The 21,492-nt window shown below is 51.9% G+C and overlaps 1 protein-coding gene and 1 long non-coding RNA gene across 11 annotated transcripts in view; both read left to right on the top strand.

Annotated features, from left to right (window-relative positions):
- The window catches only part of AAK1 (AP2 associated kinase 1), a 157,262-nt gene extending 149,024 nt beyond the window's left edge, over positions 1 to 8,238 (top strand). For 5 of the 10 annotated variants that reach the window (XM_049115932.1, XM_049115929.1, XM_049115930.1 and 2 more), the window contains one exon: positions 84 to 2,512. In XM_049115932.1, the coding sequence (XP_048971889.1) occupies positions 84 to 178 (95 nt within the window). In that variant the 3' untranslated portion in view covers positions 179 to 2,512. Of the gene's footprint in view, positions 1 to 83; positions 2,513 to 4,655 lie in introns of those variants that run through there. The other 5 variants (XM_049115931.1, XM_049115933.1, XM_049115928.1 and 2 more) reach the window with 2 other exon arrangements.
- Positions 8,239 to 10,477: 2,239 nt separating this feature from the next.
- On the top strand, positions 10,478 to 20,181 carry LOC112674091 (uncharacterized). The gene is made up of 3 exons (XR_003145214.3): positions 10,478 to 17,916; positions 19,250 to 19,458; positions 19,849 to 20,181. It is a non-coding gene; the product is annotated as an uncharacterized LOC112674091 (long non-coding RNA).
- The last annotated feature ends 1,311 nt before the right edge of the window (positions 20,182 to 21,492 follow it).

Genomic DNA, 21,492 nt, shown 5'->3' with positions numbered 1-21,492 from the left:
TGTTTTTTCTCCTTTGCTTGCTCTGCACATCTAAACCTTAACCCTCTGTGTTTTGTACTGAATTCCTATCTCTCCACTTCCAGGTGGGCACTCTAGAAACAGCAGTGGGAGCTCTGAGTCCAGTCTTCCCAACCTAGCCAGGTCTTTACTGCTGGTGGATCAGCTCATAGACCTGTAGCCGTGACCCAGTAGCAGATGCAGTTCTGTAACCTTCACACCGTAATATACATTTTCATTACGGAGTTATAAGAAAAATGATTTTTTTTAAAAAATCTGCTAATAAGGGGCCCTCTAGCCCTTGTCTCCTACCCCTTGCCTTCTCCTGTAGAAACGATAAGGAAAGAAAATCACTTTGGCCCTCCACATATTCCTTGGCCAGTTCCTCCCTGTTAGTTTGCTGTGTTTTCTCATTACCCTTCTTCAATAGCATAATCTTAAATCAAGCGCTAGATGCCATGAGCTTCACCTCTGCTGGAATCAACTCCACCCAAAGCTTAACTGTAACTGAAACTAGTGAATTGACACCTTTGTCTCATTCTTGCTAGGAATGGCCTCCCAAACCAGTCCTCCCAACCCCTGTCTCCTTTGGCCAGATGCTGATGAATGTGTTTCTCTGTTTTTGCTTTTTACGCTGCTGCATTATCATGAGGACATGGCTTCTTCAGTTGGTCTTGACTCTGGGCAGTAGCCTGGAGATGGGTGTGTGATTTAAGAGAGGGTAAAACTGACAGACGGATGGGATGTGTTTGAAAAGAGAAATTGAGCCCAGCTCTAGCCAACCAGCCTTGACCTTGTTTGATCATAGACTTAGCCAAGGGATTTTCCACCCCATGCAACCTGCCCAGCATTCATCCAGCATTCTGGCTTCCATTGAACCGTGATTTCTCAGATCTGGAGACGTGACTGCAAGTACTTGAGATCCTTGGATAAAATGTGTACATTATTTAAAACCCAAGTATTGCCATTCCTTTCCATGTTAACTGTCCCAAGCCGGGATCTCAGAATTAGACCAAAACAAGACAATGGTGGTAACATGATACCTTTTATTAGAAGACTTTTCACTGGGGGGTGGATGGGGGAGGGGAAGGAATTGTAGCAGAAACAGATGTATTTTTCTTGTGATTTTTATTTTGAATCAAATATTGTAAATTGTGTATAAATGAAGACGCTGAATAGCTCTGTTTCCACTTGGCGTTTCAAGTCTGATATCAGGTGTCTGTACAGGGTTTTGATCTCACTCCCTTGTATAACTATACAGCAATCCTACAGTATAACATATGGAATCATTTCGAGTAGACTTGTGTGTTGCTATAAGCTTTCAGCAGGTCCTCTGTCTTTGTAGAATAAGCATGTCGTTTATTTTCAGATAATCAGAAATAAGTGTGCTGACAAGCTAGGCACAATTTGATTCTGGCTACTTACCTTTCTTTTCTCTCTGATGTTTGAATCGAAGGATGCAGCCAATGAAATATGTTCAGTTGGTTTTCCTTGGTTTCCTAGATTAAAAACAAGACAAAACAAAGCGTAGTTCCTCACTAACCTTAGAATATTGTTCATAAAATAAATAAAGGACCCTGCACTGACATGACAACATGCCTCATGGTCACCCTCTGTATATGTCCTTACTCGTTGAAGTGTATTTTTCTTTTCCTTACACAGAGAGCAATTTTATAGAATTGCCCTTTTGGAAAGAGGTGGGCACAGAGAAACCCGTCGTGGTTCTCTTCCTTGAGTGCCATTTTCCATGATCAGAAGGGGAAACTCTTAGTTGATCAGATTTGTACAAATAAAATTCCAAGCTCATTTGCTTGTTTCTCTATCTAGTACTTTTGTTTCTTCTTCCTCACATTTGCACTTTAAGGGGGGAAAAAAAAAAAAAGTTGAGCAGCAACAACAGCCTGCAAAGCACTGCACGTTGGAGGTCAAGCTTTGACCCCAGAAATGTGAGAGCAGCCTTTGAAAGGCATCGGAGGAAAAGTCTGAGTCTTTCAGTCTTCCTTCTGACTTTAAATACTTCCTGTGCCGGCTGAAACTAGATGAGCTAAGTAAAGCCCTCTATTAGGATAATGGATCATTTCCAAAATTGAGGGAGGCACAACCTTCCTGCTGAAGATAAAAAAAAAAGATGTCCTTGAAGAGCTCTCCATGATTGGATGGCAGTGACAGTGGGACTCGCTGGCCCCTCTATGGACAGGGATGTTCCTGAAAATCAAAACTGTATTCTTCTTTATTCCTGGACATAGATAAAGAATGTATAAACTAATGAAGGAAATGTTTATTTTTAAATAAGAACAATGTTTTATGCCTATGTTTTCCAATTTTATTTTTTTTCCATACGTATACATGTCAGAAATATAATGAAATATCTAGTTTCTCAATTTAATTGAAACCGTGAAGAGTACAGTGTAGAAATTCAGTATCTCTAACTTGTTCCTTTCGTGTATTACCCATAATCACATTGAGATGTATTCCCTAGTCGTCTGGCTCAATAAAGCTTAATGGAGACTGTTAATGAGAATGAACAGACTGGAAGCCAGAGACTGGATGGAGGAAGCCCGAGGGAGATAACGGCGTGAAATCATCTTGGGTTTGTCCTTTAGGGATAGGACCTCAAAGGGGAGAACTTTTTTTTTTTTTTTCTTTTAAGGAACCCATGTGAGTGACTCAGTAAATGGCACCTCCCTTAGTGTAGAGCTTCATCCTTGAGCTAAAAGGGTTTATCTGATAGGAGACTAGACTACAGTGTCTGATAACTGGTAGACCCACGGAACTCTACACGGAGCCACAAGCGGGGTCAGAGAGACCAGTCTCTGGTCCATCCACTTCGTTTCACGGGTGTGGGACCCGAGCCGGGCCGTGGGAGAAGAGGCCTGGGCAGGACAGTCCGCCTGGGGTCTCTCCCTGACGTTTGCCAGTCACCGGCCAAGTGGGCTTCAGCGGGCGCTTCGCTTCCAAACGCTGTTGCTCCTTATGTATGCAAAGATGAGTCTGGACTAGGTGGTCTTCAGGCTTACGGGATTCTAGAGTTCCGCATACGTATTATTATGCTTTGGAAGGACTGTGAAGGATTCGTATAATCCTGATGTTCTTCAGTTATCTTCTCTAGTTCTTCCTGTTACTGTAGCAGTATTTACATCTTAGAGAATCATAACGGCCCTTCACTGGCTTAGGTTGCCCTTCCTTGGTTATCGCAGCAGAAGCCTACATTATCGGTGAGTTTGGGACATAGACTCTTTTAGAGAAACTATTACATGTACCTGCCTATTCCAACAAAAAAGTATCAGACACCTTCAGTTCTTCTAAAATATAATCAGTGATCTGGCACTTAAAAATGAGCAGACACTAAAAGCATATGTTTCTAATTTGCTTTAGTCCCAACTGTGCACAAGTAGTAACTGCACCGGAACACATCGCAAATTTTTTTTTCTCCTTTACAGCATTGAAATAACTAGATCACCAAATCTAAGTCCCAGTATTTTTAAAAACCGCAGGCTAAGAAGAGATAAGGTTTAAATGGACACCTCTAACTCTGATCATAATCAATGGGTTCTTCAGCAGACATATCAGAATTGCGACCGCTCATTGCGTGTTGTTCCCTCCGAAGGCATCTGGTTTTACTTGGGAGGCTAATACTTTAGCGATGCTGCCTTCATTCACTTTATTTTTGAAACTACCCTCCTTAGAAACCATCAAGGAAGGTAATCAGGGTATAAGAAAATCCGTTGAATTCTTATCTAATTAGCATTGCTTTCAACATCTGGAAGTATGTTCTCTTTCCTGGTCTTTTCCATGACTCCTGGTTCTGAGTCACATTTAGCTGTTTCCAAAAAGCAAAACCACCCCCTCCCCCCCCCAATGAAGCATGGTTACTATTAAAGACAGTGAAAGGAATAACCAACGAAAATTCCCAGAGATGACCTTTTATGATGGAAAGCGACAACAATCAGTCTTAATTTCCTCAATATTCTGAATAAGGAGGGAACTTCCATAATTGCACCTGTCTTTAGTAGTTTAGAAAATGGAAAGGTGCGGATTTTAAAATAACCTCTGAGGGAGGTTGTCACTCTGTTCCGTGTCATTTGATATTGGGCTTGGTTCTTCCCGAATTAGAATTATAGAACTTGGGCCGCTAATAATTACAAGGGAACAAACTCAAGAAAAGAACCTGTTTTTCTCAAGATGAAATTTTAGTTTTGTTTATCGTACTTCTTTTCCCCCTGCTCTCCTGGCAGGTAATTGATCATTCTGATTCGAACTAACACAGTTTTCCCCAGGTCAGGAACAGTCTGCCTTCAGCAGCAATCTTAGACGAAGGAGAGGACCTTTGGGGTTGACCTCCGCGCAGAAGTGTGGAGGGATCTGAGTTCGGCTGAAGAAATGCACACTGTAGATAACCTTGGGCCAAAGTAAAGTCTCCCATGATGATGTTTGTCTAAGTTTCCAGGAGTCTAACTTTCTCTGGCTGTAAGATTACCAGGATCATGTAGCCACTAACTTAAAGAGTTTGGGGACAAAAATGACAGGCTCGCCCAAAGTCCTAAGAAGCAAATTAGAGGCTGCCAGGCAGAGCAGAAGAGCTATCAGAGGGATGCAGAGAATGAGATCTTTCCTGAAACACTCCAGATAATACCAAGCTGTCTTTTATTCCTCTCTAGAGACTATAATCTTACCCACACGAAGTTAGTCTTTTCATTTTCCACGCTCGCCCTGTCGCTGCAGTTGGATGTACTTGGGTTTCTTGAGTCGAAATGAATCCCAGATGGCCTCCATTTAAATCATCTGTAAGGAGACACTACTTTGTTTATCCTGGGTTTCCTTTCACTGCCCGTGGAGGAGGTGGAGGAGGTGGAGGAGGGAGGTGCTTCGGGTAACGCTGACTGACTCCAAGTTACCAAACGGCCCGTAGTTGCCCAAAGGGAAGACACTTTCTTGGTTCCCACTTTGATGTGGCGTCCTGACTTCAGCCTTTCTCCCGGGAGTTATTACCCTCCTCTGCCCTGCCCTGCCCTGCCCTGCCCCTGGCACATGGATGTGTATTTACCGCAGGTCTCTATCAGGTCCTCCCCAAGAGGACAGAGCAGACAGAGGTCCGTGAAGCTACCCTACGCAGTAAAAATACGGAACTTAAACATTGCTGCGCAAGTATTGTATTTAAAAAAAAAAGTCTGTAAACAGTTTATTATGTAAACATACAGGGGAATAAAGACTTCTCTGTTCACCCGGGAGCCTGATGTTCACAGGTGTAAGTAACTTTGAACAGCTGCCGCTTTCCTGCTCTGAAAACCCACCGTGGCCAAAGGGACTTAACCCGGTTGTTGGGTGACAGTCAGCACCTGGGCACAAGGGGGGCGGCCGCGTGCTGAGGACGGGTACCGAGGCCACCCGGCTTCCCCTGGCAGGCAGGGAGAGCACCCCCGGGAGCCCGCATTCCCCGCGACCAGGCTCGGGTTCGAAAACGGAGCACGGATTGGCAGCTCCCTGCTCTGATTTAATCTCTGGTTTCCCGGGGCCAGGTTAATTAGACATTCGATGTTGGCGACAGCAGTTCTGTGCTCCCCGAACCCCCCCTCGCTTCATTGTTGCCTTGGCCCGAGGGGCACAGCATCCCCGGCCGCGTCGGCCGCCCCCGAATCCCCACTCCCCAGCCACGGGCGTTAATGCCGCGCACAGCGCACGGCAGAACCAAACCCTGATTTTACCATCTAAGCCGAAGGCCATGGAAGTCATTAACCTGACTTGGCCCCAAGAGGGTGGGTGTTCATTGGTGCAGCATTTCTGACCTTCCCGTGAAGGGCCAGTTCGCTTTCTATTTGCCAAATGTCTGAGGTTTCTCGGCCCTTCCGCCCCCCCCGAGTCTTCGTTTTCAGCTTTTGGCAAGGATCGTGTCTCCGAAACCGCTCGTGAACTGTTACTTCAGGGACAGTATGGGGGAAAGTGAAATTCTGGCCGTGCGTGACACATTGCACTAAAGAATATCCAGCCTGGAATTTAAGTCTTCAGAATCTGAATTTAAAAAAAAAAAAAAAAAACCCTCTGATGACCCCCTCACTGTGTCCATCAGATCAAACCCCCGGGGTAACCCCACCCCAAACCACTCAGCACAGTTAGGAGAATTCCCGAGGCGTCCAAGACTTTGGGGGACTTCTTTCCTACTCTGTCAAGGATATGAACTCTTACTGAAACCTGCATGCATTTGGAGCCTCAAAATAGACTAAAATTGGGTTATCCCGAGCCGAAGTCTCAAAAAAGTGTGCTTAACCCTTAATCTTGCACATGGTCCTACATGAGAGCAAGAGAAAGTGTGTCTCGCCTTCTTAATTTAATGAGCTGAACCAAAATGAAGAGAGACCTAGCCCAGTTTGAGGGGATTAGAACAAAATGCCCTACTCTAGGCTTCGTGATAAGGAAGACCCTTGTGCGCCCGTGAGGCCAGGGCCTGGGTCCGAGCCCCCCACCCCTCAGGAAGCGGCTGGCTTTACGGAGCGCGGTGGCCCGGGGCGTCTGCTGTGCCCGGTGCTGGTTCCCAGAGGGATGGGGCCGACACGCGGGGACACGAGTGCAGATCCTTTGCTGGTAGCCAGGCGGCCTCCATCACCTCCTCCCGGTAGAGCGAGCCCGTTCCCACAGGGCGGCTCACCTCGCAAACGTACACGTTCCCTACAAGGACAGACTCCGATCCCCCCAAAAAGACCTCTCCCTGCCGACAAGGTGTAATGGCCATCTTCTGCTTACAGGGATTGGGGATCTGCCCTCCTCTCGCCCGCCCTGTCTTGTGCTCAGGGAGTATGGGTGTCCGGGTCTCCCCCACACCCACCGGCACCCGGTCTCCTGGAAGGCCCGGCTCGGGCCAGCGGCGAGGGGTGGTTGGTCTCCGGGGTGGGCACACTACGTCTTCTCGAAAAACGGAAGGAGACGCTAAGAGACTTGGCCTTCTTAGGAAAATCCTTTCAAGGTAGCTGTCCGAGCCTACACAGCAGATTGATGCCTTGAAAGAGAAACCGTCTGGCCTTGTCGTGAAGGGCAGGAAGCAAGCTTTCCCTTCAAACTCGGTGTCACAGGGGTTCTGTGACCATCCGTAGGGATTTTTGAAAGTCCTGGAAATCTTAGGTTTGCTTCTCCCGTTACCATCAAGGTCCGGGTATATGCGGATTTGGCGGGTGTCCAGTTGACCAGGAACCCACCTTCTAGGCGATTTAGACCTAGGTTAAGCACGTTCCTCCGTCCTGCCCGGCTCTGAATGCGGGCGCCGCTCCGTGGTACTCGGCAGTTCCCGAAGCGCCCGGGCCATCGCGGGCGTCCCACGCAGCCCGCTCTGCGGGTGGCTGCTGGTTGGCACTGTGCACGCGAGCTGGTCTGAGTTCGATTTAAATTTCCCCAAAAACGCTCACTCCAGTCGAACTGGAGCTCAGTGTTCAGTACCGATTAGGATGATGCCAGGATTGGTCATCGGCTTGACTCAATGTACCTTTTTCCCCCTAGAACTGGCTTGATAACGCCAACTTTTGGGGTAGTTTTTGGAAGAGGAGAAACTGTGCCTTAGTTTTGGCTGAAAACTGTGTCGTCCAGCGGATGCTGGGTTAGAAAGCGGTTCAGGGAGCTTGGGGGAGGGGAGCTTTCATACCCCTTGGCTCGGCCTGATTCTGGGAAGCTCCTTTGCCGCCCCCGCCCCCCCCCGTCTCATTTGCGTTTCCTCTCAGAAGTCCCCCAAGAGTCACCGTGACAGGACTAATAGCAGCATAGTTGCCCGAGAGGCTGAGGTCAGGTGTCTCCACGGACACGGCAGGGGCGCGTTCCGTCTCCTGCCTGTCCCCGCCGGCCGCCGCTTCCCCGTCGCCGAGTGGGAGCACGCACTGAAGCTGCAACGCAAGGGGAAAAAGTCTCCTCTTCCAAATCATGCTCTGCAAGCACCACCGGGACGCTGTTTGGCGCCAGGACAGAATTCCGCCTAAAGACTCTGCCTGGAAATGCACCGGATGCGTTCAAACTCTTAGAAAATGAGGGGGACACTCGCCTTTTTTTGTTGTTTTTTTCTGGTTTCTGCAAACAATATTTAAGGTCAGAGCTGTTTAAAAAGAAGCACTGCTAAAAAAAAAAAAAAGAGTCCTAGAATTCTGTGAAACATAGTATTTTTGTACGTTACCTTCTAAAATGTTCCAACCTCTCTCTAGGTCTCTTTACAATGTAAGGAATGTCTCCTAAGTGACTGGCTTCCCAATAAACCGATTTTGATGCCGCTTCTGCTGTGTTCTGTGTGCTTTAATTCAAGCAGAAACCTTAGCAGGGGCCGATTGTTAGCGGAAGTGTCTAGTAGCTCACCACTTGCCCGGAAGGGGAGAGGGTAGCATGGGGAGGGAGTGATGGGATCACCTGAGCACGGAGGTTCCAAGTCGGCTACACAATCCACACCATTGTACCAAGGCCTGGTGGGTTGGGAACCCCAGGATGAAATGACGCCTTTACCCCCAGCCACCCTTTCTCTGGATTCTTCTTGCCTAGTTACTTATGCCTTTTTCCTGCCCTCTTGCTAACATGTGCCCAATGACCTACTTCTAACCTGCTAATGTTTCTTGGAAGGTAAGCTCTCTCGCATTCTGGTAATTGTCTATTTGATTTGAAAAGCCAGGGCCCCCGAGCTCCCTCTGTGTCGCCAGAAGTAGACGAGCTTAGTAGAGTTTGCGGAAGTTTCCGTCACTACCCACGGATGTGACTCCATCTGCTTGAAGAGCCTTATGATAGATGCGCTTAAGCAGAGGAGATGTTTGCTAACTTAGAAAACCGAAGCCAAACCCGAGCAGGACCCCAGGGCCGCTCCAGCGGAGGGGCTGGACGTGACGGGAGCTGGCAGGGCCCCCGAAGCGCCCTCGGTCCGGGCCCGGGGGGCGCTCGCTGCTCTTGGCCAGCGCTGGGGCGGCCTGACCTCCGGAGCAGCCCGGGCGGCGGGGCTGGGCCGCGTCCTCAGGGGCAGGCAGGGGGCAGGCCACCCCGGGGGCGGTCGCATTTGTCCCCGTCCTGAGCATCTCTGCGTACCCCGGAGGTGCCGAGGCGCGTGTGGAGACGAGGGACTGGGCCTGCAGCCCACGCGAGCCAGTGCCAGGTAGACGGGTGGCGGTGCCGGCGCGCGGGGCATCGTGTCCTTGTGCTGACGTGCGTGTGTCTACACCCTCATCTCCTGTCCCGCACACCGTGTGCGTCCTGTTCCAAAGTGTGAGGCGGTGGTTGCTCGTGTTCCGGTTTGTGTGCCGTTTCCTTGCCTGACTTTTTGTTTCCGTTTTTCCTTTTTCCATTTCCACCTTTATTATTTGGCCCCCGATGTGTCCGCCGCGCGTTGCCGTTGCGTGTCCAGGGAGAGCTGACGTGACCTGTGCCTTAATGCTGCCCTTTGTGCTTCCCTAGGTCTCCAGAGAGAGCCCAACCCCCGCCCTGTCCTAACCGTAGAGCACTTTAAGGAGCCGGCGGCCGGCAGAGGCGCCCCCCTGCACCCGGAGGCCTCGGGAGCGCCCGGCGCCCAGCGCAGCCTGGAGTCGGACTCCCTGGCCCGCGACGGCCCTTCGAGCAACAGTTCGTTCCACAGCAGCGAGGAGGAGGGCACGGACCTGGAGGGGGACGTGCTGGACTGCAGTGGCTCCCGGCCGCTCCTGGAGTCCGAGGAGGAGGACGATGGCTGCAAGGGCCTGCAGGGGAGGCCGGGCGGCGTGGGGCCCCTCGCTCGGGAGCTGGGCGCGGGCCGGGTGGGCCAGGTGGGCCAGGTGAGCCAGGTAGGCCAGGCGGCCCAAGCGGGCCAGGTGGGCCAAGTAGGCCAGGTAGGCTGCGCAAGCCAGGCAGGCCAGGTGGGCCAGGCGGACCAGGTAGGCCAGGCAGGCCAGGTGGGCTGGTTGGGCCAGGTGGGCCAGGTAGGTCAGGCGGGCCAGGTGGGCTGGTCGGGCCAGGTAGGTCCGGCGGCCCAAGCGGGCCAGGCGGGCCGGGCAGTCCAGGCAGGCCCAGTAGGCCAGGCAGGCCGGGCCGTCCAGGTGGGCCAGGTGGGCCAGGTGGGCCGGGCGCCCTTCCCGGGCCTGGAGCAGCCGGCGGCCGCGGGCGGCGCGGAGCCCGACGTGTTCGCCACCGCCCCGTTCAGGAGCTGCCGGGCGCCCGCGCCGGGCCTGGACATTTTCTCCAGGGCCCCGTTTGTGTGCAGGGCGGGCGCGGCCCCGACCCCGGCCCCGACCCCGGCCCCGGCCCCGCCCGAGGAGCCCGACGTGTTCCTGCGCGCCCCCTTCAGCAAGAAGAAGAGCCTGGAGGAGCCGGAGCCCCCCGCGCAGGCCCGCGCCGCCGCCGCCCCCACCCCCCCGGCCGAGGGGCCCCCGCGCCCCGGCCCCGGCCCCGACCGCGCCGCGCCCCCCGGCCCCGCCCCGCCGCCCGCGCCCCCCGCGCCCCCCGACGGCGCCTGCCCCGCGCCCCCCCCCGGAGCCGGGGCCCCCCCCCGACGGCCGGCCCTCCCGCCCGCAGGCGCTGCGCAAGTACTCGCGACACTACGGCCCCGACGCGCAGCCCCTCGCCGCCTGCACCGTTGTGGCTCCGCCCGGCGCCCCGGCCGCGGCCCCCGTGAGCGCCGGCGCCCCGCCCGCCAGGACCGCGGAGCTGCCCGCCGACCCCTTCGCCCTAGCGCCCTTCCCTGCGAGGTCGGGCCGCCAGAGGCCCTAGGGCGCTGCGGAGCCCCGACCTCGCGGCCGGCCCCCCAGAAGGCACGGGGTCCCCCGAGCCCCGACCTCGCAGCTGACCCCGGAACACGCGGGTCCCCGAGCCCCGGCCTCGCAGCTGACCCTTACAGCTGACCCCCCAGAAGAGACGGGGCCCCCTGAGCCCCGACTTTGCAGCTGACTCCCAGGAGACGCGGGGTCCCCTGAGCCTCGACCCTCGCAGCTGACCCCCCAGAATAGACGGGGTCCCCGGCCCCGACCTCGCAGCTGACCCCGGAACACACAGGGAGCCCTAACCTTGCAGCTGACCCCCCAGAAGACACGGGGTCCCCGAGCTCCGACCTCGCAGCTGACCCCTGAAGATGCGGGGAGCCCTGAGCCCCGACCTCGCAGCTGACCCCCAGGAGATGCGGGGTCCCCTGAGCCTCGACCCTTGCAGCTGACCCCCCAGAAGAGATGGCCCCCACCGAGCCCAGACCTTGCAGCTGAGCCGGGAACAGGCGGGGAGCCCCAGCCTCACAGCTGACCCTCCCCAGAATAGACGGGGTCCCCGAGCCCCGACCTCACAGCTGACTCCCCCCCCCCCAGAAGAGGTGGGGCGGCCCAGCAGCCTCCAGTTCCACGCGGCCAGTGACCCCAGTGACAGTGACACTCAGTGGAACCCCCGTAAGTTATGATCATTTCCCTTGTGGATGCAGATTTCGGACCTCCAGGCACCTCACCTCTGCCTGCGCCCAGAACTCTGCTCTCTCCGCCCCCCAACTGTTGAAGTCTGGGAAGGCGTCCCCCCCAACCCCAAAGGGGCCAGGCTCCCCCAGGTTCTGGTCCTGCGGGTCCCCGGTGACTGTGGCCCAAGGACTCAAGGTCCACCCTTGGGGACCCGGTGTGATGCTTGGTGAAGGGGACGTGGCCCGAGGAGGTGCAAGGGGCCCGTGCAAGCCCAGGGCCGCGGGTCCTGCCCACACCAGTCGTTCCTGTAAAACCAGCAGCCCCACCGGGAGCCCGGGGAGCGCGTGGCCCTGCGAGCCAGGCTGGCCTCACACATGAGTGAGTGCGGGTGTGTAACGGGCGTCAGATCCTTTCCTTCTGTCGAAGTGTGCCAGTGCTGAGCCTTCGCACACCCGTGCTTGTTAAATCCCTGTGAGTGCACAGGTGCGTGTGCACGTGCACGCGTGTGCCAGAGAGCATTTCCCCGGGTCCAGCCGGCCTCCCTCCGCCTACCTCCACGGCCCCTCATTTCCTGGCATCAGGCTCCTGGCCTGTCGCAGCTCCTGTTTTTACTTAGTCGCGTCTTGTGGCGAGATCAAATTCGTTGGAAGGTGTGGGAAAATTCTGCCGAAACTGAGGTTTCGGAGATTCTTTTATTTCCTCCAAAATTTGCTATTAACAAATTCCCTTTGCACGGTCTTAAAAAATTAATTATGCTCTTTCCCTCAGAACATTAGAAAAGAGCACCTTGTGGCGGCTCTAACCCCTGGGCACGTGGTCTCAGCGATAACGTACCTAGACCCTCAGGCCTGAGCACGCCACCTGCCACCTGCCACCTGCCACCGTGGGATGCGGCTCGAGACTCGGCTCCAGATGAGATCGGCTTGTGGGTGCTTGCCCATTCCTTGCCCCCTTTCTCCGCCGCCCCTTGAGGAAAAATCTGAGACCCATAAATCAGTTGGGAGAAGAGTAAGGAGCCGAGTCCGCGATCCCTGCAAACGTTCTGATCCCCCATCCTCTGGAGACGTCCAGGTAGGCCAGGTGGGCGACTGACTTGTGTGTTTGCAAGGTCTTCTATTCCGGGCAAGATCTGGCCGCCCGGCTGCTTCCGCGGCCTTTGTTATTAGTGCCTTAAGGTGAGACTTCGGTGTCTCCACGGGAACATCTCTGCTGACGAAGTTCAACCTCGTGGGAGGAGCTGCTGCACCATGTTTCAGCCTGAAAGCTCCCGGTGACTTGTCGTTGACGTCAGCGATGTCTCCAGTCGCTGCAGGAGTCGGGAGAGTTGCTCACCCAACCAGGTTAAGGATTCAAGAATTGGAAATTCGTCCAAGAATCAAGCCAGAATGCCAGACTTGATTGCAGTTGATGAGGGGTCATACTCTTTCAATCGGTGGCATCTTAGGGGTAGGACATGAACAGCAACTTCACAAGACTTTTTCTAGTTCGGCCTCCACCTATTTCAAATGTCCAGGTTAAAAGATAAACTTAAATAATCGGCACTGGATCAGGGCTCTCAGCAATGGTCTTCCAAGTGAGGTTCCGACCACGACACTCTTTCCCTCTGGGGAATGTTAAATGTTCCTTCGCAGAGGTTGCTTTTCTCCCGGTGATTATTTCTAATTATTTTGTGTAACAGTGGATGCAAAAATCATCTCTCCAGTTGGATAAATAGTCTGGGCTCATGCATATGGAACTTTGCACCCCACACTCTAACCTTGGTCGTTATCAAGTAAAGCCCCCCAAGGCAGGCGCTGAGAGGATAGGAACATTCGGGGAGAGTTCTTACCCCAAGTCAGGAACTCTTCAAGGGGAAGGCCATTCTCACTCACTCTTCCAAAAATTCAGGATTGCCTCTGTAACAGCCTGCAAAAGGTCCTTCCTTTGGCTATTTAATTACTTCTTCCTAATCAAGTATCCATTTTAGCTCTCCAGGTAAAATCAGTAAAATCATGGTGATTTTAATCACAGAGTTGAATCATTTGTCACGCGTGGGCTGAGTGAAGCATGAAAAATTTTTGACTATACTACCTTACGTATTAGCTAATAACTAGTAAATTCTGCATCGATCTTTGGATCATATAGGGTAAAAGCATCATTTAAAGATAAAATATTCTTGCCAGAGGCCATCCTGAATCTGGAATTCTAGAAAATTTAGTGTTAAGGGATTTAGGGGTGCTCAGGGTGCTTTAAATTAGCAAATGCATGTTTCCAACAACTATACCGCAACAGGTTAACATTAAAGAGAAAAAGAGGATATATAGTCAACAAAATGCTACACCTCTTAGTTTTCTGTGTTATTTGCTCTACACATCTGATGGGGATGCAAGAACTTGTGCCTTTGCATTTCAGTGGAGTGCAATGAGCCGGAATATATTTAGACATAAAGCATTGAAGCACAACGCGCGCTGAAGAACTCTTTTAAAGAATCTGTGTTAATTGACCAGCGACACCATTGAATTAATGAAGTTACATTATGTGTGGTGGAAAATATTTACCTTGAGTTCACATACGGCCCGTTAGGCTCCCAATCCTTGTTAATTGGAACAAAACGAGGCAGAAGCAGAAGCTGGGCAGGACCTAAGGGAATCTAGGTCATAAATTCAGTTTCATTTTGGGCTCAGTTATCATTGAGTTGGAAATTTCCTATGTGTCGACTGGTGTGCACCTGTCCACGTCCCCATGTTTGGTCTCAGTTTAATCTGACAACCGACTTTTGTTTGTTTGTTTGTTTAAACCTTCCAGAAAAAATACCAGCATCTTATTGGCCCATTATTTATTTAGTAAATTTAGAATACATGAACATCAGTGTTTTAAACTGTTTGGTGGACATTTCACTGACTCAAAGTAGCAGTTTTCAGTTTTACTTAAATGTGATCACCAGAGTGATCTGCCAATATTAATTCAATCATGCTGTGTTTGCTTCTATAAAGAAAGGTCATCAGAACATGGATCGTATGATTTGTATTCATTTTCCCACATAGGAAATTTTATAGGAAACTGGAGAAGGGTGAGCTCCAACCCATTCTCTAGCAGGAAGGATACAACTTAAAATGGAGTTGCTCGGGTGAATAAAGAAAAATGTTATTCCATGCTGTGTCTGTGGAATTGAATTTCAAGAATACATGCCAGTCAACTCTGGAATGGCTGCTGGTCGCATAGATGCATTTTTATCTGAGAAATCTGGAACTTGGATTATTTTGATAAAAGGGACGTAGGAGAGCTGCTGGGAAGACCACAGCTTCTAAGGAGGTAGAAGCACTTTTGTAAATGCCCATAGTCACCCCCGGGGTTCTAATCCTCCAATCCTGCCTCATGGAGTAAACGTGAAGATTTTAAATGGAATCATGTAATTTAAATTCCTCATTTTTCAATGCCTTTGTCAACTCCTCCTTGTAGTTTTTGTTTCTTGTTGTTTTTTTTAAACCATCAACACTTGCAAACTTGTGACGTTCACTTGAAGACTTCAAGATGCTTGAAAATAAAATAAAATAAAATAAAATAAAGTAGTATCTGGTTGGGAATTGTTTCTATGCTCTTTTGCTATAAAATAAGTTTTCCAGGTTGCTGAAAATACCTAGCTGCCTCAGCTTAGATGTGAGAATCCACCCTGGCTATGTCTTGATTCCCCAGGGGTCACCTTGCTCTCCGACTTCCAGTCCTACCTGCCTCATTTGAACCTTGACCTTTATTAGCCAACAGGCCTCCCGTGTGGTATCCAACGTCCCGTCCCTAAAACGTTGCCGACGCAGCTCTCCCCTGCGGCTTCTCTGCTCCTGCAGGCCTTCCTGGCTCCTCTTGTTCCCGTTCCCACTTGGTTTCCCCACTAACATTCCCCCACTATGGCCACACCACCAAGAGGATGAATGAGAGGCATGACTGGATGATCATGGTAATTTCTATGTGCCTTTGTTACTGTAAACAGTTTCTTCCTAAGTTCCAGCCTGACCCGTGATAATCTCACCACCCTGGAGGAACTCCAAGTAAGCTGAATGGCTCACCTTCCCGCTCCTTACGGACTAGAAGAGCAGACGAAGCGAGGTTGGCAGGGGTCCAGCCTTACTCCGGAGACACAGCCCAAAGGCATCTCTCCACCGTGACCTGACACGGGCTCGGTGCGCCCCGAGTGCAGGGGAAAGTTCAGGTGTGAAGGGGCTCCAGAAGGGCTTGCAAAGACGGCCGACTGCTACCCAGCACACTGGGGCCTACTCCAGTATTCCCAGAACTCAGTGATTCTGAGACATTTAGCCCGAGCGCCTTCCCAGCGGTCTCAACGTGGGTGACGCTGTTGTGCGTTTATAATACAATGTTGTGTTCCTGAAATGTGCATTGCATTGTGATGGGACCGCGTATACGTATTAAAGGGGTCTGTGGGATTCCTTTCGGCGGAGAATTGCAGAACTGGTTTTTGTCGTTGTGTTTTTGTTTTGTTTTTGTTTTTGTTTGTTTGCAGAAATGGTGTCTAACAATGTCAGTTAAAGTGAGACTTTGGAAGTAAGAGAAGGCAGTGTAGCCTTTTCACTCTGAAATGGCAAATCATTGTATTCTCTGAGTCTACCGAAGCCTCCTGTTTGAGGATTGTGATTGGAGAGGCGCGCGCGCGTGTGTGTGTGTCTGTCTGTCTGTCCGTCCTCATACTTTCTGCCATGGTGTTAAGACCTCCTTATGAAGGCATCCAAAGAATAGCAAGTGGTGACAATAGGTAGTTGGCCTGAGTAAACTCAGTCCCATTTGCCAACAACTCAGAGACCTGGAGTTGTTCTAGGTAATGGTGGGAAAAGTCAGCCATAGCCTTAGCCTGTTCCCACAGTTAAGTACGCTCTTCTCATCCACGAGGATGAAACTCAGTAGGGTTTGGCCTGAACCCCTGGCTCATGTGTGGGGTTGGACTGGCAGTAGAGACCAGACCAGCACAAGGCCTGCAAGACATTCCTTTGAAAGAGAAAGTGTTTGATGTCATTTGTTAGGGCGCAGAAACCAAATAAAGGCCGAGGACAATGCTCATTCCATGGACGAGAGGTGAACTCCTCTGCTGGCAAGACATTTTGAGTTCACTGAACGAGGGAGTTGACCCAGCTACAAGGAACCCTGAGGTCAACAGACCGCAGAAAACAGTATGTGCATGTAATCCCATGGGCTGTGGACATGGAAAGGAAGGGAGAAAGACATTCGTAAAGTCAATCTTCACAGTTTTTGCAATACCTCCTATTCGCAGACTTCTGGATTTCTGTTATTGCACTCGTCGTGTGATCTATCTCATGTATCTGATAGTTTTTCTGAATAATTGTTTTGAGTTGCAAACTCTTATACACTTTATTAAAATGAACCTAATAAAAGCAAATGATCTATATTTTGTATTATTTCTTCAGTCAGATCTTCCTAGGATTGAAGGCCTCCATAAGTACCTTTTACAGTGCCACACCTAGTTTTGCGTTTTTAAGTTTCAAGGTTGGTTGGTTGGTTGGTTGGTTTCCAATGCCAGCATTGCTACTACCTGAGACCTACTTTCCATTCTAGATGTTACCTGGAGACATAAATGAAATAATAAAGACAGCGGGGCCATAAGGACTGAGCCAAGAAAACCACAGAGCTCTCTGCTATTGTAAACTTTACCGTGAGCCCCTAAAATACGTTACCTGAATATGACCTGGGTAATATTCAATCTTTCAAAACAAACCAAAAAAGCCCTTAAGAGAGACCAGCATTAACATAACAAATTAGAGGGAAGTCTGGGAAACAAGCAGAAACAACAGACTCCTAACTATAGAGAATTAAGTGGAGGTTACCAGAGGGAAGGGGGGGGTGGCGTAGGTGAGCTAGGTGAAGGGGATTAGGAGGACACTTACCTTGAGGAGCCCTAGGTCATGTTTAGAATTACCGAACCCTCTATTGTACACCTGAGACTAATATAACATTGTACGTTAATGATACTGGAATTAAAACTTGGAAGTACATAAAGTACACACATACACGCAAAGAGAGGAATTGGGGAGGAATGAATAATTCCTAAGAATCTTAAAATCCCATAGTGTGGGAGAGAAACTGCCTGCTTATTTCCTCCCCAAATTTGACAAAAATAACCATAATATTTGAGCTTTAATGAGTTTGACATCCATCATTTGGGGAGAATTGGTGAAGGGCTGAGTTCAGGTCTGAGTTGAAATTGGCAGTGGAAGATCCAGGGATTCCGAGAGTTCTGGTGTGACTCACATGAGTAAAACCAAAGTTGCCTCCTTTCTCTGAAGATTCACCGAGATCTGGTTCGTGTATGTCTAACGATACGCTCCAGCTTGTCCTACGATGCAAAGTTCCTGTGCTGCTGCTGTTTCAAGTTACCGTGGACCAAGAGGACAATCGTCCTTGCCTGTGACTTGGACTGCTCTGGGGGTAATCAGGGCCTTCTGCAAATGTGGATGGACTCAGCCCTGCCTTCCTGGGAGGGAGAGCCCAAGTCAGAAGCTCCAGTTCCCACAGGACGCTGTCGTTCGCATTCGCCCCGGTGTGGCTCATTTTTGCCAGGCCAGCCCCGAGACTGGTTAGTAAGAGCCCAGCCACGGAGGGGGGTGCCCGAATATCAGCCCCTAATTGAGAGCCAGTGGGAGGAACCAGAGTGAGACCCAGAGAAAAGCCGTGAGCAGATGATTTAGGCTTGTTCGTCTGGACTGGGAGACAAAGATCTTTTTCCTTCCATCGTAAGAGTTCTTCTTTGAGTTCACCTCTCCTTGGGGTAGCAAGGTCTAGAGGGTCGGGGAGCATCCAGTTTACACAGAAGAAGATCCGTAATTCTGCTTGGTGCAGAGGCCCGGAAGAGTCCAAGTATTCTCGTCAGAAGACGGCCCACTTCTCTAGCCCTGAGGTTTGGGGACCCAGATCATCACTAGATACGGAACTCCCCAAGTCACATTTTGCAAAATTAGTATTTGTACATCTCCCCAGGCGCATCCTGTGTCTTAGCAGGAACTTGACCTCAAGCACAGATTGTCCTTACCCTTCAGAGAAAACCTTAAGTTATCAGCAGAGAATTGATCACTGTTTTCTGTGTTTTGGAAGAACCAAAGAATTAAATATAAACTGTTGGCCTCTATTCAGTTTATAATGAGTATTACTGGTAGAAATAGTTCTTGTAAAATTCAAATCTGTTAAAACCACGCATCATTAAAGATTGATGGAAGAATGAAATTTTGACCAAGTTTATTTTATTTATTTATTTTTTGTTTCAGTTTCAAGATTTTTTTCTTAAAGATTTTATTTATTTATTCATGAGACACAGAGAGAGAGAGAAAGAGGCAGAGACACAGGCGGAGGGAGAGGCAGGCTCCATGCAGGGAGCCCGACCGGGGACTCGATCCTGGGTTTCTAGGATCAGGGCCTGGGCCGAAGGCGGCGCTAAACCGCGGAGCCACCCGGGCTGCCCAAGTGTCAAGTTTAAATCGAAATTCTAGCCAGGAAATTTGAATCTAGTAGGTCTAGTAGCCCCAGGAGACCTCGAGAGCAGAAGCTACGTTGCTAAAATTAGAAATTAACCAAAAATTGACTAAGAAGTCTCCATTAGGGATCCCTGGGTGGCGCAGCGGTTTGGCGCCTGCCTTTGGCCCAGGGTGCGATCCTGGAGACCCGGGATCGAATCCCACGTCGGGCTCCCGGTGCATGGAGCCTGCTTCTCCCTCTGCCTATGTCTCTGCCTCTCTCTCTCTCTCTGTGTGACTATCATAAATAAATAAAAATTAAAAAAAAAAAAAGAAGTCTCCATTATAAAATATATAGAGAAGAGACTGGATCCTAGGGAAAATAATTACAATAAAATGGAAATACATAGCATAGGAAGTGGATCAAAAATTAAATTGGCTTAATGGAGTTTCTTGATGCAGATCCATCCAGATTAGCCCCCTGACATACGTGTTCAGAAACACCGAGTGACACAGCCACGGTAGTTGAAAATGTCCTTGAGCCTGCACGGGGCTGCGGAAGGAAGTGGTGCAGACGGGGTGGGCGGCTTGAGTTGGGAGAGGAGGCTCCGCTGCTGGGAGAGGGCATCATCAGGACGTCCCGGCGGTAGATGGCATCAGTGAAAGAGAAGGTAGGGTAAGAGGCGCACTTGCACAATCTTTTGGGAAGCTCTGGGCCTGCCCCCTAGCTACTGGGGTGAAACGCAGTGGGGAGCCCTCGGGGGGGCCCAGAGCTTGGGGTGAAGCCTAAAGCGAGGGCCTAGCGCAGCAAAGGCGGAGGGAGCAGGGGAGCAGCTCGTCCTCGTGGGCTTGGAGCGACGAGGACACAAGGCCTGGCGGTGGCACCGGAGCTGCGGCGGCAGTGCCAGGCCCGCGGGTTTTGGAAGGGCCTCCTGCTCGCGGGGTCCGGCGGGGGGTTGGAGCAGCGGGAGGCGACGGCGCGGGGTTGGCCCGCGCCTGGGCCTGGACACCACCCTCGTCCTTCAGGTCATGCGTGTCCTGAGTATTGTTCTCTTTTGCAGACGTGGAAACCCGGAGTCGCCGTTCTCCGCGGCCCCGGCTCCGCCCAGGTCCTGCTGGCCAAGCGCCCGGCCAAGCTGGCGCGGTCACCGCGGGGACAGTTAAAGAGTTGTTAAAAGATTTTATTTATTTATTTATTCACGAGAGACACAGAGCGGCAGAGACACAGGCAGAGGGAGAAGCAGGCTCCACCCAGGGAGCCCGACGTGGGACTCGATCCCGGGTCTCCAGGATCAGGCCCTGAGCTGAAGGCGGCGCTAAACCGCTGAGCCCCCCGGGCTGCCCCATGCTTTTATTTTTAAAAGATTTATTTAGGAGAGAGAGAAGGTGAGAGTGCCGGGGTGGGGGGTGGGGGGTGGGGGGCGGAGGGCCGGCTGCATCAGAACAGAGCCCTGGGGATCCCTGGGTGGTGCAGCGGTTTAGCGCCTGCCTTTGGCCCAGGGCGCGATCCTGGAGACCCGGGATCGAATCCCACGTCGGGCTCCCGGTGCATGGAGCCTGCTTCTCTCTCTGCCTGTGTCTCTGCCTCTCTCTCTCTCTCACTGTGTGCCTATCATAAATAAATAAAAATTAAAAAAAAAAAAAAAAAAGAACAGAGCCCTGCCAGGGGCTCCATCCCACAACCCTGAGGCCTGAGGTCGTGACCTGAGCCTGAACCAAGAGTCGGATGTTTAACCCACGGCAGCACCCAGATCCCCAGGGCCTGGGGGCTCAGGGGTTGGGCGTCTGCCTTCAGCTTGGGTCATGGTCCCAAAGCCCCAGGATGGAACCCTGTGTGGGGCCCCCTGCGCAGCCAGGGGTCTGCTTCGCCCTCTACCCCTCGCCCCTCTGCTGCGCACGCTCTCTCCCCCCCACCAAATAAATCATAAAATCTAAAAAAGAAAATGTTTCTTCTAGAATTTTTAAGAGACAGGAAGACCTTTCTTTCTCTCGACCAACAACCCACGGAGAGTGTGGAGAGTGGTAATCAGAAGGCCCGGTGGCCGCTGGCGCCTGTTTAGCACTTCCTGGGACCTTGACCAGTCTCTTGGGAAGAATCGGGGCCCAGCACAATGCTTTCCTGCCCCCCGCTCTGTAGAAACGCCGGTGACCCGCGTCTCTTCCCGGCTCTTCCTGGGGCCCCGTGGCCTCGGGGCAGCGTGTGTCCCGCCACCATGGCCCTATTTACTTCCCCGCCCTGACCCGGCTGACCCGGGAGCCCCAGGAGGCGAGGCGCCCCCGCGGCCCTCCTCCCGCTTCCCTGCCCCCCGGCCCGGGGCTGTCACACGGCCACCCTCTCCGTTTGGGGCTCACCTGGCTTCAAGGCCCCTCCCGAACCCCAGGCAGAGCCTTCGGGAACCGGCCCGACACAGCAGGACCCGCGGCCCGTGGGCCGGACTCTCGGCCGCCAGGGCTTCTGTCCCGGACGCGGTCCCCGCGGCGGCCTCGTCGGTGCTCCGGGCAGACACCCACGGGCTGGACCTGCCCGCCCGACCCGGCCCGGGTGTAGACCAGGCCCCGGCCGCGCGGCTGCTCACGGCCGTGTCCGGAGTGGGTCCCGAGTGGGTCCCGAGTTTCACAGAGGAGGACAACCGCGTCGTGATCCCGTGACAATTCAGGGCCTGCTCACACGCACCTTTCTGTCGCCGGCTCAGCCGGTGGCGGCC

This window comes from Canis lupus, chromosome 10, assembly GCF_003254725.2.
Source record: "Canis lupus dingo isolate Sandy chromosome 10, ASM325472v2, whole genome shotgun sequence".
NCBI classification, from domain to species: Eukaryota; Metazoa; Chordata; class Mammalia; order Carnivora; family Canidae; genus Canis; species Canis lupus.
This window is presented reverse-complemented; position numbering and strand designations above follow the sequence as displayed.